Source organism: Haliotis asinina, chromosome 9, assembly GCF_037392515.1.
Source record: "Haliotis asinina isolate JCU_RB_2024 chromosome 9, JCU_Hal_asi_v2, whole genome shotgun sequence".
NCBI classification, from domain to species: domain Eukaryota; kingdom Metazoa; phylum Mollusca; class Gastropoda; order Lepetellida; family Haliotidae; genus Haliotis; species Haliotis asinina.
The window spans coordinates 49013495-49027183 of record NC_090288.1 but is presented as its reverse complement, the minus strand read 5'-3'; the positions used below and the strand labels follow the sequence as shown (position 1 = coordinate 49027183).

General features: G+C 39.7%; 1 protein-coding gene across 1 annotated transcript in view; it reads left to right on the top strand.

The window, feature by feature from the left end:
• LOC137296730 (uncharacterized) overlaps positions 1-13689 on the top strand; it is a 56904-nt gene that overhangs the window by 32581 nt on the left and 10634 nt on the right. Inside the window, exons 3-4 of the mRNA XM_067828564.1 lie at positions 9619-11782; positions 12225-13460. Of these exons, the coding sequence (XP_067684665.1) occupies positions 9619-11782; positions 12225-13460 (3400 nt within the window). The remainder of the gene's footprint in view (positions 1-9618; positions 11783-12224; positions 13461-13689) is intronic.

The following is a 13689-nucleotide window of genomic DNA, read 5'->3' as shown; positions in this document are numbered from 1 at the left end:
CCACTCTTCCGTTCCAGCATGTGATGCAGTGTGTAGCAAAAGGCAAATTATCAAGATAATTGATCTAATGATGTTCTGCCACACTGAATTGAGGGCTGTTATATTATATTCCTTATCCTCAAATAATCAAGATAAATTAACTTATCTTTTTTTACACAGTTAATTAAGAGAGCTCTGCGTTATTCTTTATTTTCAGATAATGATGATAATTCAACTAATTACCATTTGCCATTCTCAAACAGGTGCACACTGTCTTGATATTCTTTACGTAATAACAACTTGTTAGTTTTTGACAGCCCACCCAAAGATGTCTTCAGTTTTCCACTCCCTATTCTAGGAACGAGTGAATTCTTCAAATGAAACTGAACCCATGCAGATTTTGTAGCTCAGCATGAAAACTTGTTATAGCTTTTTATAATTTGACATGTTTTCTTCAGCTTTAGGCTTTTTAAAATTTCCTTTCCAGCTTATCAACATTGTAGCTGGTGTCAGGTTGCCTGTTTTCAGTGGTTGATTTCATGTGCAGGGGGTACTGAATGTTCAGCTGAAACAATTAGGAGCAGAAGCTGAACATTCACAGTTTTTGCTTGGAATTTGTTCACATACGTTTCACCTGTATTCCTTGTAAAACCAAACAGAAAAAAAATACAATATTTCCTACCTCATGCATTTGTTTTATCACCTTCACAGATGGTGAAGGAATATCAGTTAACTTGAATATAATTTATGACCTTGACCTTTTGGTGCAATAAAAAAGTTTGGGAGGCCATGATGGATCCAAACAGGATGTAAGATTCTTCTAGGGTTTCCTTTGAACAAATTGGCTGTTTTGACTTTGTCTCAGCCATGACTGACAGATCATGGTCTGTGTTTTTGACAGCAAGTAAGAGTGGCTGTTTGGTGTTTAACTTGGGTTGTAGTTAGCATCACAGTATGATTAACTGCCCAAGGATGCTTGTCTCTAACACACCTGTCTCTTTGATACACAAGGTCGTAAACTTTATCTGATAGCATCCTTTGCTACTTCAACTCCATGAAAATAACTTATTAGAGATGAATGTTGGAGCACTTGAATAATATCACATTTGAACTTTGGCAAATTAATATATTGTTTAATAGTTTATTTTTCCAAACAATAATGCCCCAAATTAGCACTTTCAACCTTACTGTAAGCAAATTATGAGATAAAAATGTGTTGATTCTCAATTGGAGAGTTATATATGATATTTATTGCACAGAATTCCATGAGGGAACAGTGGCATTACTCTATAAACTACAAAGATAAACACAGTAGGCAGAACGATATTGAAATACACAGATACATTCTGTATATAAGAGTATTTTGCAACACATTCCCATGGCTTAGTTGAAGATGGTGTATTGCCATCCTGAGCATCTTATGCATGCGTTTTTACGCTACAAAAACAATAATTTTCAAAGATGGTTTCTTCTTCTTGTCTTAAATCCCCAGTTTACCTCATGTCTGGTATAGATGGACTCTAAGAAGTCTGCCAAACAAGAACACTGGTTGTGTTGGTTTATCTGACCTATATATACTGTAAGATATCCTCGAATGTCTCTACATCTACCTTTGGTCTTGTCAGAGTTATATGTTTACTCTGCACGATCATTCTGCAGGTATCAGTAAATGATATTGTCTGCTGACAGATACATCTTCTAACATGTAACAAAGTTGGAATCTTCAAGGGATTGCTGAAATGACTTTCCAAACAGCCAGTAAGACATTTGGGGAAGCTACAATGTTTTATCACCTTCTTGTAGCATACCATTTATACATGCCCTGAGGGAACCCAGACTGTGTTGCACTGCACGTATGTGCAGCGATTCCAGACGGATGACCACTGACGCCATGCAAAGGGTCCAGTTGCAGTTTATTGTCTGGCAGGTGCTCTTGCAGTCTGGCACTTTCAGGAACTATTTCACAAATTTATTACCATGGCTTCCTGTAAGTGGACCAAAGCTGTGAGAAATGGTGACTGAGAAACATGATATGAGGAAGCTATGTTGAGCTGTACAAACACAAAGTATCAATGTCTACAAGTAATAAGGCTCTGTCATTAAAGATGTATTGCTAGTGTGTAGCATTGTCTTGAGTTCATGGGAACAACAGTCAAACAGTTCCATTCATGGCCGTTCCTGATAATTACTTTTTATCACTCAGACAATACCCTCTTAACTTTGACCTTTGTTTCAACTTGAAAATGTTTCACTTGCAAATAAGTTCCAGATAGAACTAATTGCTAAACTTGTTAGTGCTTCACTAATTATTTTCATTTCCTTCAAACACTTTTTTTATTTGTTGGTACCGCTGAGACAATTTTTTAACTTGCCAGGTGCCCTATAAAATATTTAAATGCATAGGCAACTGTGACCTTCACGTTGACTCATGAAAGGTACTGCCAAGAAGTCAATCAAATATACCATCTCTGTTTACGTACTTTCTGGGGTTTGGCATTTTCATGTGTTTTTCACTTTTTTTTCCAGTTTAGTCCAGTTTATTAATCTGTAATATATAGGTTTACATGAAATAAAGTGTTGCTGGAATTATGGTCTCAAAAAATCCATTGTATTATAGGATAGTACAACTTGGTCACCATTTTTTTTTGAAAATACACTACACTATGTAAGTGAATATAGATGTTGATGATACAGTGTAGAAGGAAGATAAAGCCCTTTACTTTAATCCTGTATTGTCAACTCAACATATAAATGAATCAAAAACTTTTAATGTAATCATTACTGGCTGTCATCACAAACACAGTCAAATGGTGAATTATGTGAATTATGTTTTTGTGAATTATGTTTTTGTTGTGTATCAATTATAGGTGCATCGCCCTGTGCAGTGTGTCTACAGTATGACTTATATTAACTTTGTATACTAGTACAACATTATAGCAGATTATTTAAATGAAATGTGTTGAGCTCACCAGGATGAATATATCTCCCAAAGGGAACTAACCAACAATGACCATGATATATACAGCATATTTACCGCCTGTACAATTTGTTGAATGGCTGTTATTCCATGTTTGTTGAGAGTCAGCTGTGTAAGCCTTAGTAGAATGGGCATGATAAACATCCAAGGGGAGGGAAATACCCATTGTGGAGGGAGGGTTGTGGCAGATTTATTCCAGCAGTTGCAGCTATGAGAGAGACTGTAGACAGTTGTACCTGGTCAGGAATGATAATTGACCTGCTGAAGCTGCTGCCATATACACTGGTGGTTATGACTCCTTCATCACATGGAGCATGTGTGATGCTGTTGATAAACGATCTACTGTCTAAACCCTGACTTTAATAACATTTAAGGTGAGGGAAGAGCTGGTCAGGGGAGGGGGTGGGGTGTTTGGGTGTTTGGGTGTGGGTGGGTGTCTTTAATAACATGTTGGTCATTTGATTACACGATGCCATTTAGAAGGTGGTCAAATGCAACATATGTCATATTTGGGATTTCAAATCTAGTACCGCACCCTCAGAGTCAGGCACCTAATCGCCAGCATACAAAGTCAGCCGCCTAGCCTGCGAAGTCCCTGCAAATTGCTGTGTCCAAACCAGATAATCAAGTGATTGATATTATCAGTTAGAGTCTACATTGTTCTCATATGAGAACGTGCTTTCATTTGCTTGACTGATCCAATCAGCTTCCTGTTTTGATTGTAATGGGTGCCTGGGGCCAAGTCTTACATCGAATCCATTGAGAATGTGACCCAGAGATCAAAAGTGATGCAGTTTGATGTGTAGAGTTGCATCTCCTGCCTACGTCAGGATCTGATGGTCATGGTTGCCATTTCAGAGTCAACCTGAACTTGATCCCATTTCTCAGGACCATAGTTGAGGGGTAAATGTTTATAATGGCTCAGAGAATTTACCAGGTTGACATTAGGGTGACACTCATGATGTAACTAAGTACTACTGGAGCTGCATCCAGCGTAGTCTGTCATACAGACTGTATTTTCTTCTGTGTCTTCGTTTAAGAGACTAGATGTTAGGCTACATCCAGCCTGGCTTGTTCACTCATTCCAACGGTGTGATAGTTCTGGCACAATAATTGTCAGAATGAGGCATCTCATTTCTACCCCTCTGTCTGACTAGATGTAAATCCATACAGGACTGATCTGAGCATTACTCTTGTTTTTTGACTTCACCCTTGTGACTGATGGAGAGAGCAGGAATAACCTGAAAAACCAGCAGATGAGCCACCCATGTCATTCTCCAGTCGTCTCCAGATAACACTCACAAAGAAAACAGTGTTAAGATTCAATTAAAGCTGAAGGCATGACGTGATAGGAGATAAGTACCCATCACTTTTGATTATAGGTTAGAAAAAGAATATGTTACAGTATCATTTTCAGAGTGAGTGTTTTTATGTTGACAAGCATTTCAGTTGTAACATGGCACGTCAGGTAGGCAGAAAGCCAGAAGCGATGCAAGTCTTGGAGACTTACTGCTTTGGTGAAACCTTTGAGGCTGGTGCTGACAAAATGATGGTCAAAAACAGGGCAATTCCAAGATTACAGCCAACAACATTTAGATACACAACACTGGTCAGAGTTCAAGGCCATGTTAGACCTTCTGCCAAAAATAAATATTACTTTGATATATAAGTTGACGTATTAATATCCATCACCCAAAGAATATTGAGCTGCTTACATATAGTTACCCATGAAAAGTTTGCGATGCATGTTTCAATACCAACACCCTTTTACTCACCCTTGGATGATATCACTGTTTAATATATTTACAATGTTATTACACATTGATGTGATTACACATCAAATATGTATGATGTCATAATGGTTTATAGTTATGACATCACAATGCTAATACCTCACAATGCTATTAGGTCTTGCATGACAAACAGAAAGCAGAGAGTCATCACACTGTAGGCAGTTTCTATCACTTTATGTTGGAAAGTAATAAACAGAATGTCTAAACTCATTTCCATGAAATACCATTTTTATCTAAGTTGTGAAAGAGTTCATTATCATGTTCACATAGTCTGATGTCAGGATCTCAGGTTCAAATAAATGACAACTTTCCTCATCACAATGTAGTTTACTTATCCCATACGTAAGATGTGATGTATTTCTGAAGAGAGCGATGGGATGCAGAGGATGTTACACCAGGGCGTCCTTGTATATCAGGATGAGAGAGTTTAGCACAAGCACTAATGGAAAGTAAATGGAGTCTTGATCAGGAGGCAGGGCGTAATTGGGGTGGTTCTGTTTGATATTAATCGTACGAAATGAGAATCAGGTGTTGTGTATTATTTGACTGGGTGTCATGGAGTAGACCGCAAATGTGTCTTGAGTTTTTAGACTTGACGTTATTCTCATATAATTGTTGTGGAGTCTGCCGTTGACATGTGAAGAAGTTTATAAGTGCAACGGTGACTCAGCGCCAGAACAAATTACATCAAATGAATGAAATTCCAGTCAAGCTGACATTGGTTCAGAAGAAGGTATCAGTTGTGGTATGGACAACATCTTGAGGCAAGGGATTTAACTAACTATAACAGTCCAGTTACCTCCCTTACCAAACTAGGTCCTAATTTCACTTCAGTTATACATACAGCTGAAGGGCCAGATTTGACCAGGTTAGCTTGTGTGAAACCACTTCTGTCATCCTTCACCATCATCATTTTGTTCTTTGGCATCTTAACTCACTCATTCATAATTTCTTCTTGGGTGATGGGGTAGCATGGTGGTGGTTCAGGTGTTTGGTCATTGTCCCAAAGGCCTGGGTTTCAGTCTCCTCATACTGGTAGGTGAACTGTGTGAAGCCCATTTCCACATGCTGAAGCTCCCACCCAGATATTGTTTGAATATTGCTAACAGCAGTCATCCAGTCAGAATTCTTCCCTGAGTAAAACGAAAATCATATAGGGTGACCCAAGTTGTTTTCAAGATCTCCAATTCATTGTAATCATAGCAATCTGTTAAGAAAAGTGGTTATGGGAAAGTTGAGATGGTGGGGCCTGGATGATGTTCTGTGTATACAGGATAGCTGTAACCCTGGGCTGTGTGGCGGAGTCAGTGATATTCCCTTTGATGTAGGCTAGTTGTGATGGAGGAAGGAAATATTTCAGTCTATTTTCAATGATGAATGGTCCTGTGTTTACACCTGGCAGGGGATGGGTACAACTAATTACAGGTATTTCTAGCCAAGTGGTTAGAGCTTGGGACATCATGCTGTAGACTGGGTTTGTTTCCCATATATATGGGTACAATGTGTAAAGCTGTTTTGGTTGTAACCTGCACAGAAATAGGTAAATACTTTATTCAGTTCATAAAGTAAACAAGCTGACACCTAAGGTGTCTTGATATAAGCAAGGTATCCAATTAGAATGTGTCAGTGCCTGTTGTAATATGTCTTGAATAGGCAGGGATAAGAATTTTCAGGGAATCCACAGAATTCCGTAGTATTTGATGGCTCTGGTGTTGTTTGCGAGGTATGTCAAACTGTTTCAGTTAACACGACTCCAAAGAGGCCTAGCCCATTTCCTGTGTGTGTATATGTATGGGAAAAAAAAAAAGTCTATACAGTGAATAATGTAATGTTTATTGTCTATACATCATTCATGACTGTGGTGTATATGGTATGTACAGTTTATACGGTGTGTAAAAGTAATGGTCTATAAAAGCTTCATGCATGGAACCTAGTGAGCTGTGTAGTAGGAGTGTGCATGAGTTCACTGGATGTTTGGTGTTGCACGATAATCCATTTGGCTGCTTATATGATACAAAGCTTCTGTGCATCCTCTGGATGTGTCAGATTTTTTCAATTTTTTATTGTGTACTGAGAATAATGAACATGCTGTAAAGATATTAACCTCTCTTACATAACCTGACATGTTTTCTTCCCTCCCAGCTTGGCTGTCATGATAAAACCTTAATGAAACTTTACCTACCTTCCAAAATTCACATGACACTTCTGGGACTCCTGGCCAATAAAAACAGGAGTATTTGTGTTTACTTAAGTTTATTATTATTTGTTTGTTATTTTATTGTTCTCAAAATAATCTTTTTTTAGAGACCAAACACCTGCAACAATATAAAATCACATGAATCGTGTATCATATCATGCAAAGCTTGCTAATGATGCACTGGTGCATCAGTGAATTGTGCCATCCATAGCATCAACGCCAAAACATGAAATTCACAACTCGTGATGTTTACAACTTCCAAAAGAGGGTGTGCACATGCAACACATCAGCCGCAATTACACAGCTTCCTGCCGGATGTTTACTTGAACTGTTTATGTCTCCCTTATATGAATGACACGTATGATTCAGTGTTTAATTCCTCTACATCACACATAACATTTATCACCACAAAAGTTGGCATGAAGTTCATTTTTCCTCTGTATTACATCCAAAGATGTAATTGTCTTGACAGCATGTACAGACAAACCAGCACTGTGATGCATGATGCAGGCGTATTGCTTAACCATTCCTGACCTTTGTGTCACGCTGTTCACAGACAATTTCAGTTTTTGCATGTATCAATTAAGAAAGGGTGAAATTCAAGCTAAAAATAATTCCTGATTAAATTAACTGATGTTTAGAAAGTCTTGTCATTTGGATTTAGACTGTGAATACTCACTATTAAGCAGTAATGGAATTCTATCTCCTGAACGTAATCTAGAGGGCTAGTACTTGCAAGTGATGTGTCAAATTGCATGAACATTGGTTAAGTATGAGTAGTCCTGTCCAATCCTGTGCTTCTTCACCTTGTCCTTGTTTGTTTGACAAAGAGAATGTAGGATTGTGACAGGCTTACATCAAGTTCAGTGAAAATTGTACATGGTGTGTTTTGTGCTTGTTGAGGCAACAGAATGTGGATACATTATCACAGTAATATTGTGAGTTGTACCTGTAAGTAATATGTTCAGTGTTGATTTGATCATGGATGTTCAGGAATGTTTGGTGTTTTGGGGAAGGAATTTCAGGGTTGTGATATGCAGTCAGCTACAAACATTGGTTTAAGAGGACATGAAAATAATTAAGAGGAATCCCAGAGTTACTTGGAATCTCTGGCATGAATGTGAGATATATCCTTTCTCGCACCATCACTGTGGTATGTTAGTATTGAATAAATCAAAACTAAAGTTGTTTATTAAACAATGTAGATTTGGAAAAAATAAATTTAATGTGAGAAATGTCTTGTGTTGAGTTATCCATGTTTATGGGTAATCAGAACAGCAGAATTAGTACTTGGCACCAAAGGAGCTTGCATACACAATGTCATGAACACTGTACCAGCTATTGAAGGTGTAGTACGGTTCCTCTGTAATTAGAACAGCAGAATTAGTCCATGGCGCCAAGGGAGCCAGGATACATTGCCTGGAACAAGAGACCATTTATTGGTGGGGTAACATGGTTCCTCTGTAATCAGAGCAGCAGATATTAGTCCATGGCGCCAAAGGTGTCTATAGACATTGTCTTGAACATTTTACCAGTTATTGGCGAGGTAATAAGGTTCCTCTGTGCTGGTGTATAGTAGATACCACTCTCCTAGTGTCTTGCCATGTGTGAATTCTGTAAAGAACTTGTGAGACATGATAGTGTTGTAGGTAAATAGCTCTATCACCTGTTGCCCCTTCTGTATATATTCCTCACAGTTGATTGCAGCCCAATGGCCCTCCCTGCTAGTACCCACAGTAACTTAACTACAAGGTGTTCCATGTGTTAGATGTGTTCCTAGGGCAATTCTAAAAGCATTCTGCTGTGACTTCCTCTTTGATTATTTTACATTAAAACAGACAAATATAAATATGCTCTAATTATCTACTCTTCAAAGAACATCTTTGGTAGGTGTTTCCAACTTTTGGAAAATAACTTACAAACAGATCTAAGGATACCTTCCAGGAGATACTGATGTCTTTCAGAATGTGCCAAAAAATATATTTAGGCAGACCCAGGTAGCTTCTAGATTCTATAGTCTTTTTGCAGTGAAAACATACTAATGAATTTCACTTTAATCAAAAAAGTAAATTGAATAAAGTGAAATATTAAGATTGTGAATCCTCATAATTTTACCTTGCTAACTGAAAATTTATATCTCAGATTTTTTATTCAACTTCTGATATAGGTTGTTTAGCAAACGATCATGGTTTCAAATCATTTTATTTGTTTGCATTACAAGGGGGTATGCACATAAAGTGAAACACCAAGAACAAGCAGGGTGGGTCTCAGTTAATGATCATCACATCCCTCACATGCATTTGTTTCACTGTTCCAACTACTGCGTTTATCCCTTGTAATATACACCAGTGATAATGATTTCATTCTATGATCATTTGCTGAACAATTTTTTTTTTAAGTTGACATGGGAAAATTATTAATATGGATATGTTTAAGGAGGGGGGGGGGGGGGGGGGGGACATATTTTTACTGTACATCAGTAAAGTAAAAAATGTTTCCAAGTGTTTGCATTGTTACTTATCATGGTATGATTAAGTGAATCAAATTAATTTCATTATAAGAAATCCAATGTTTTTCTTGTGATATGATATGAAAATGTGATTGGGAAATATGTTTAAATTTCTTTAGCTGCGTTGTATACTATATGTTTCATTACTGATATCTTGTTTCAGATACATGAGGTGGACAAAGATGGCCTCCCCGAGTGGATCAACTACAACTCCTCTTCCCATTCACTGATTGGTGTTCCCAGGTCATATGACACAGGGGACACATACATAGAGGTCATGCGACAGTGTGAAGCTGGTACCAAACCCTGCCAGATTATAACTGATGTGTTCCGAATAACTGTAAAATATGCTGGTCTTGGAGTAATAGGATCACCTATGCTGTTGCCATGGCAATCCAATTCTGATGTCAACAATGCTGCCATACTGGATGCAAGTTCCCCATCACTGTCTTCTTTAGATGAGCATGGATGTGGAGATGAGGTAGTATTGGCCAGTCTGGTCCTATGTGTAGCTATTGATGCACTTGATCTGCAGCAGAAGGTAACAATGTTAACCAACATGGCTGACTTCCTGTCTCAACCTGTGTGGAAGATGACAGTGATGCCCTCTAGTGGTCATAAACTGCGAGCAGTAGAACGAGGATTTCAGATCCTCTCTGCTGGACCGGGACCTGGTGGGGACTGTGATCTGGAAAAGAATGTAGAACTGTCATGGAGGTTAACCTGCCCAACTGTGAGACATATGGGAGACTTTGTAAAGGTTCTAGAACACAACCTCAATGTCGGGCGTATCGAGAATGAAGTGGGTCAGCCAGTAGTTGGATGGTATGTAGCATCGTCAGACTCGCTTCAGACCAGCAAGAAGCGGAGACGGAGACAGCTTCCTTATCGGACACCTGTCCCAACCCCAGTGCTTCAACCAGTCACGCCAACAGTGGTATACCAGACTGTTAGAGTTAGTGAGGAGGGTTTACTCAGTCAGACAGGTTCTGGTGAAGAATCCCTGTATGTTTCTCAAGTGATGACTAGACATCCAGTGGTTGTCGAAGACTCTCCTTCATTTATGCTTCCCAGTTCTAGTCCAGAAGCTATACCAAGTTCTCGCCAAGTGGTGCTTGATGAAATCACACCTTCTTCATCATTCTCAACATCTTCACAAGTGATGTCTTCTGAATATGTTCAAATGGAAAAGGACCCTGTTGAAATCATTGGTGAATCAGACTTGTTAGAATCTAGTCACGTTAAGGTTGTGCTATCTTCTCGGCCAGTATTGATATCCCAAGTCACCAGGCTTCTGCCAGACTCTCTTGATTCCTCATTTTCTGGTTCAGGATCTTCTTATGTAGATGCCTGGCCGTCTGTAGTAGAAACAGGCCCTGCCACAAGGACATATGACCTGCCAGACGTCTCATCTGGCATTGCATTATCTGTAGAAACAGTACCTTCAAGAAGCATTGACATTCAAGCAACTCCATCTGAGGACATGATCTATACCTCATCATTCCTGCCCAAGGTGCTGCCGATCCCGATAGTGCCAACCACCACAGACATGGCAGAGGAGGTGCACGTTTTTGAAACATCTGATGTCCTTCCTAAAATGAGTGAATATGAGCCATCTGTTACCGAGGTCAGACAGGAACTGACATCGCCAGAGGCACTACCGATCCCTCCAGTTGAGTCAACAATATCCAAAGCATGGGATATTGGGGATACACCAGATGTTGTGCGACCTAAGAAGAGTGACTATGACTACAACTACTCATTTACACAGGTGTCACAAAGGATGACAACTCTGTACACATCTGATTTGGAAATGCTGATGCCATACACCTCTTCCTCAGTGGTGTATTCCTCCTCCTCCTCCTCCTCCTCCTCAAGTCCATACATGCTTTCATCGTTCAGTCAGAACATTTATGCATCCTCATCAGAGTTTAGTGGTGACACGTCCATGTTCATCATCCCAGAACAACTGATCCCTGTGTCATCCAGTGTCTTCCAATCATCCAAAGAGTCAGTGGAAACATACATAACACAACTCTTCGTCCCAGCAACAAGAGAGATGTTAACTTCAGTAGCATCTGGGGATGAGCTGACCGTCAGTTCTGTAGTTCCTTTGATGTCATCAGCAGTGTATATTCCAGTGGGATCAGGGTCCGGGTCTGGATCAGGGTCTGGTTCTGGGGATGGCATCCCTGTACCATCGAGTGGTTATGCTTCGACAACAGCTGCAGGGTCAGCTGAGGTCTCTGAGATGTCTGGATCAGGAGTGATGGGATCTGGCGACAATGTTACTCATGCAGTACATCATTCCACTACAGACATGACAGGTAATGGTATATTTCTTGAGTGAGTGAGTGATTTCTAGATACATATCATCGTAGATGTAGGTGAGCATCCACATCCATTTTCATGATAGTTTGATTATTTTAAGAATAATTATCATATCATTGAATGGAAGAGTTTAATTAAATATCACTGTACAGTCAACAATCAGCATTGTTTCAAAATATATTATATGAGATTGCTTTTGGTAGACAAGGCACAGGCATCATTAACCATGCAGCTTTTAACAGTCATACAGAGGTGACCTTTATGTTGTCTGCTGCATGCAACTAAGTACGAAGTTTGACTGACTCCAGCCCACACAAAGCAATCATTGTGCTATGAAAATGACATACAGTTCTAACATTACTTCATTATGCATGACCAAACCTTTTGGATTATTACTGATTGCAAACAGGATATAAGTTATCATTGTAAATGTTTCAGAAATCAACCATGCTCCATCTGTGGTGATCCCTTTGTCAGATCCACTAAGAGTACCTTTGGGTATCTTCTGGGAGTTCCCCATTCCCAACGATGTCTTCTTTGATGAGGAAGATGGGGATGTGACTAACCTTGAGCTGTCCTTGACCTTCATGGATAGGCAGAGATTCCCCCCAGATTACTGGCTCCAAGTTGACAAGAACAGACGTGTACTCACAGGACTACTGCTGGTCAGTGATCTTGATGCAACCAACAACAGAATCCTTCTTGTGGCAACCGACTCAGGAGGACTCTCTGCAGACACTGTCATCCAGTTAGACTTGGAAACACCAGCTGCTGTACACCAGACACATAAATATGACATTGCATTTTCAGTTGATTATGATGAGTTCATGAGAGAAAAAGAATCAAATCTAAAACGTCTTTTGGGTCGGATTAGCTCCTACTTTGGTGATGAAGATGCCAGTAACATAAGAGTGTTGGATCTACGCAGAGGGTCGCTAGTTCTCTCGTGGAACAATGTGACACTGAATGGGTTGGAGTGCAACAACAACACCATCAGGAAATTGTTTACCAGGATAATGAGGAGGGGAGAAACAATTCGTTCAACCTTCATCAAGCACATGCAGCCAGAGTTTAACCCCCTGTTTGTGGAGTATGAGTTGGTAGGAGCATGTGCTTACCCTCCTGTTGTCCCAGTTGTGGAGACATTCCACACAGCAAAGCCTCATCAGCCTGTGTTTGTGGACACCAGGGCACAAGAACTCTTCCCATCATCAGTGTCAATTGTCGGAATGGTTCCTAGTGCTACTAATCGTTTCTATCATTCAGGTCAAGGAAGTGGACTCATGACTGAAGGAATGAATGTGTTTTCTGACAGAATGGATGTTTCTTCTGTATTCGGGAGTGGTGGCTTGTGGACAGTTGCAGTAGCTCCTTCAGGATCGTCTGAAAGTGCAAAATACTTGGCTACTATTGCTTCTCCTCTTGTTTCAACAATGGCTTCTTCATCAGCCTTCATCCTTCCTCCAACTTCCCGTCCAGAGTTCGTCACTGATCCTCGTGACACCAGAACAGAGTCTTCAACTGAAGCCAAGTCATCATCTCCTTCCACGACATTCTTCACAACAAGACATAAACAGCAGACAACAACAGAGGAAATGACATCATCTGTTGAGCAGAAGACGTTGCCTTGGGTGTCAGTGGAGCCATGGACACTTCCTGCTGTGACAACTGAAGGTAAGACCGGGTCATTTCATGTTTTGTATTTCAACATGTTAGTTTCACCCTTGTAGTAAATTCTGTAACTAGAAATGCATCAAAGCGTGTGTATTTGTCTTGCAAGGCCAACCTAGCATCTTCATCCAAATCAAATAATGCAACTTTCACTTAGGTACCATAAAATTTGTAGTGTGAGTGAGTTTAGTTTTACGCCACACTCAGCAATATTCCAGCTCTATGGTGGTGG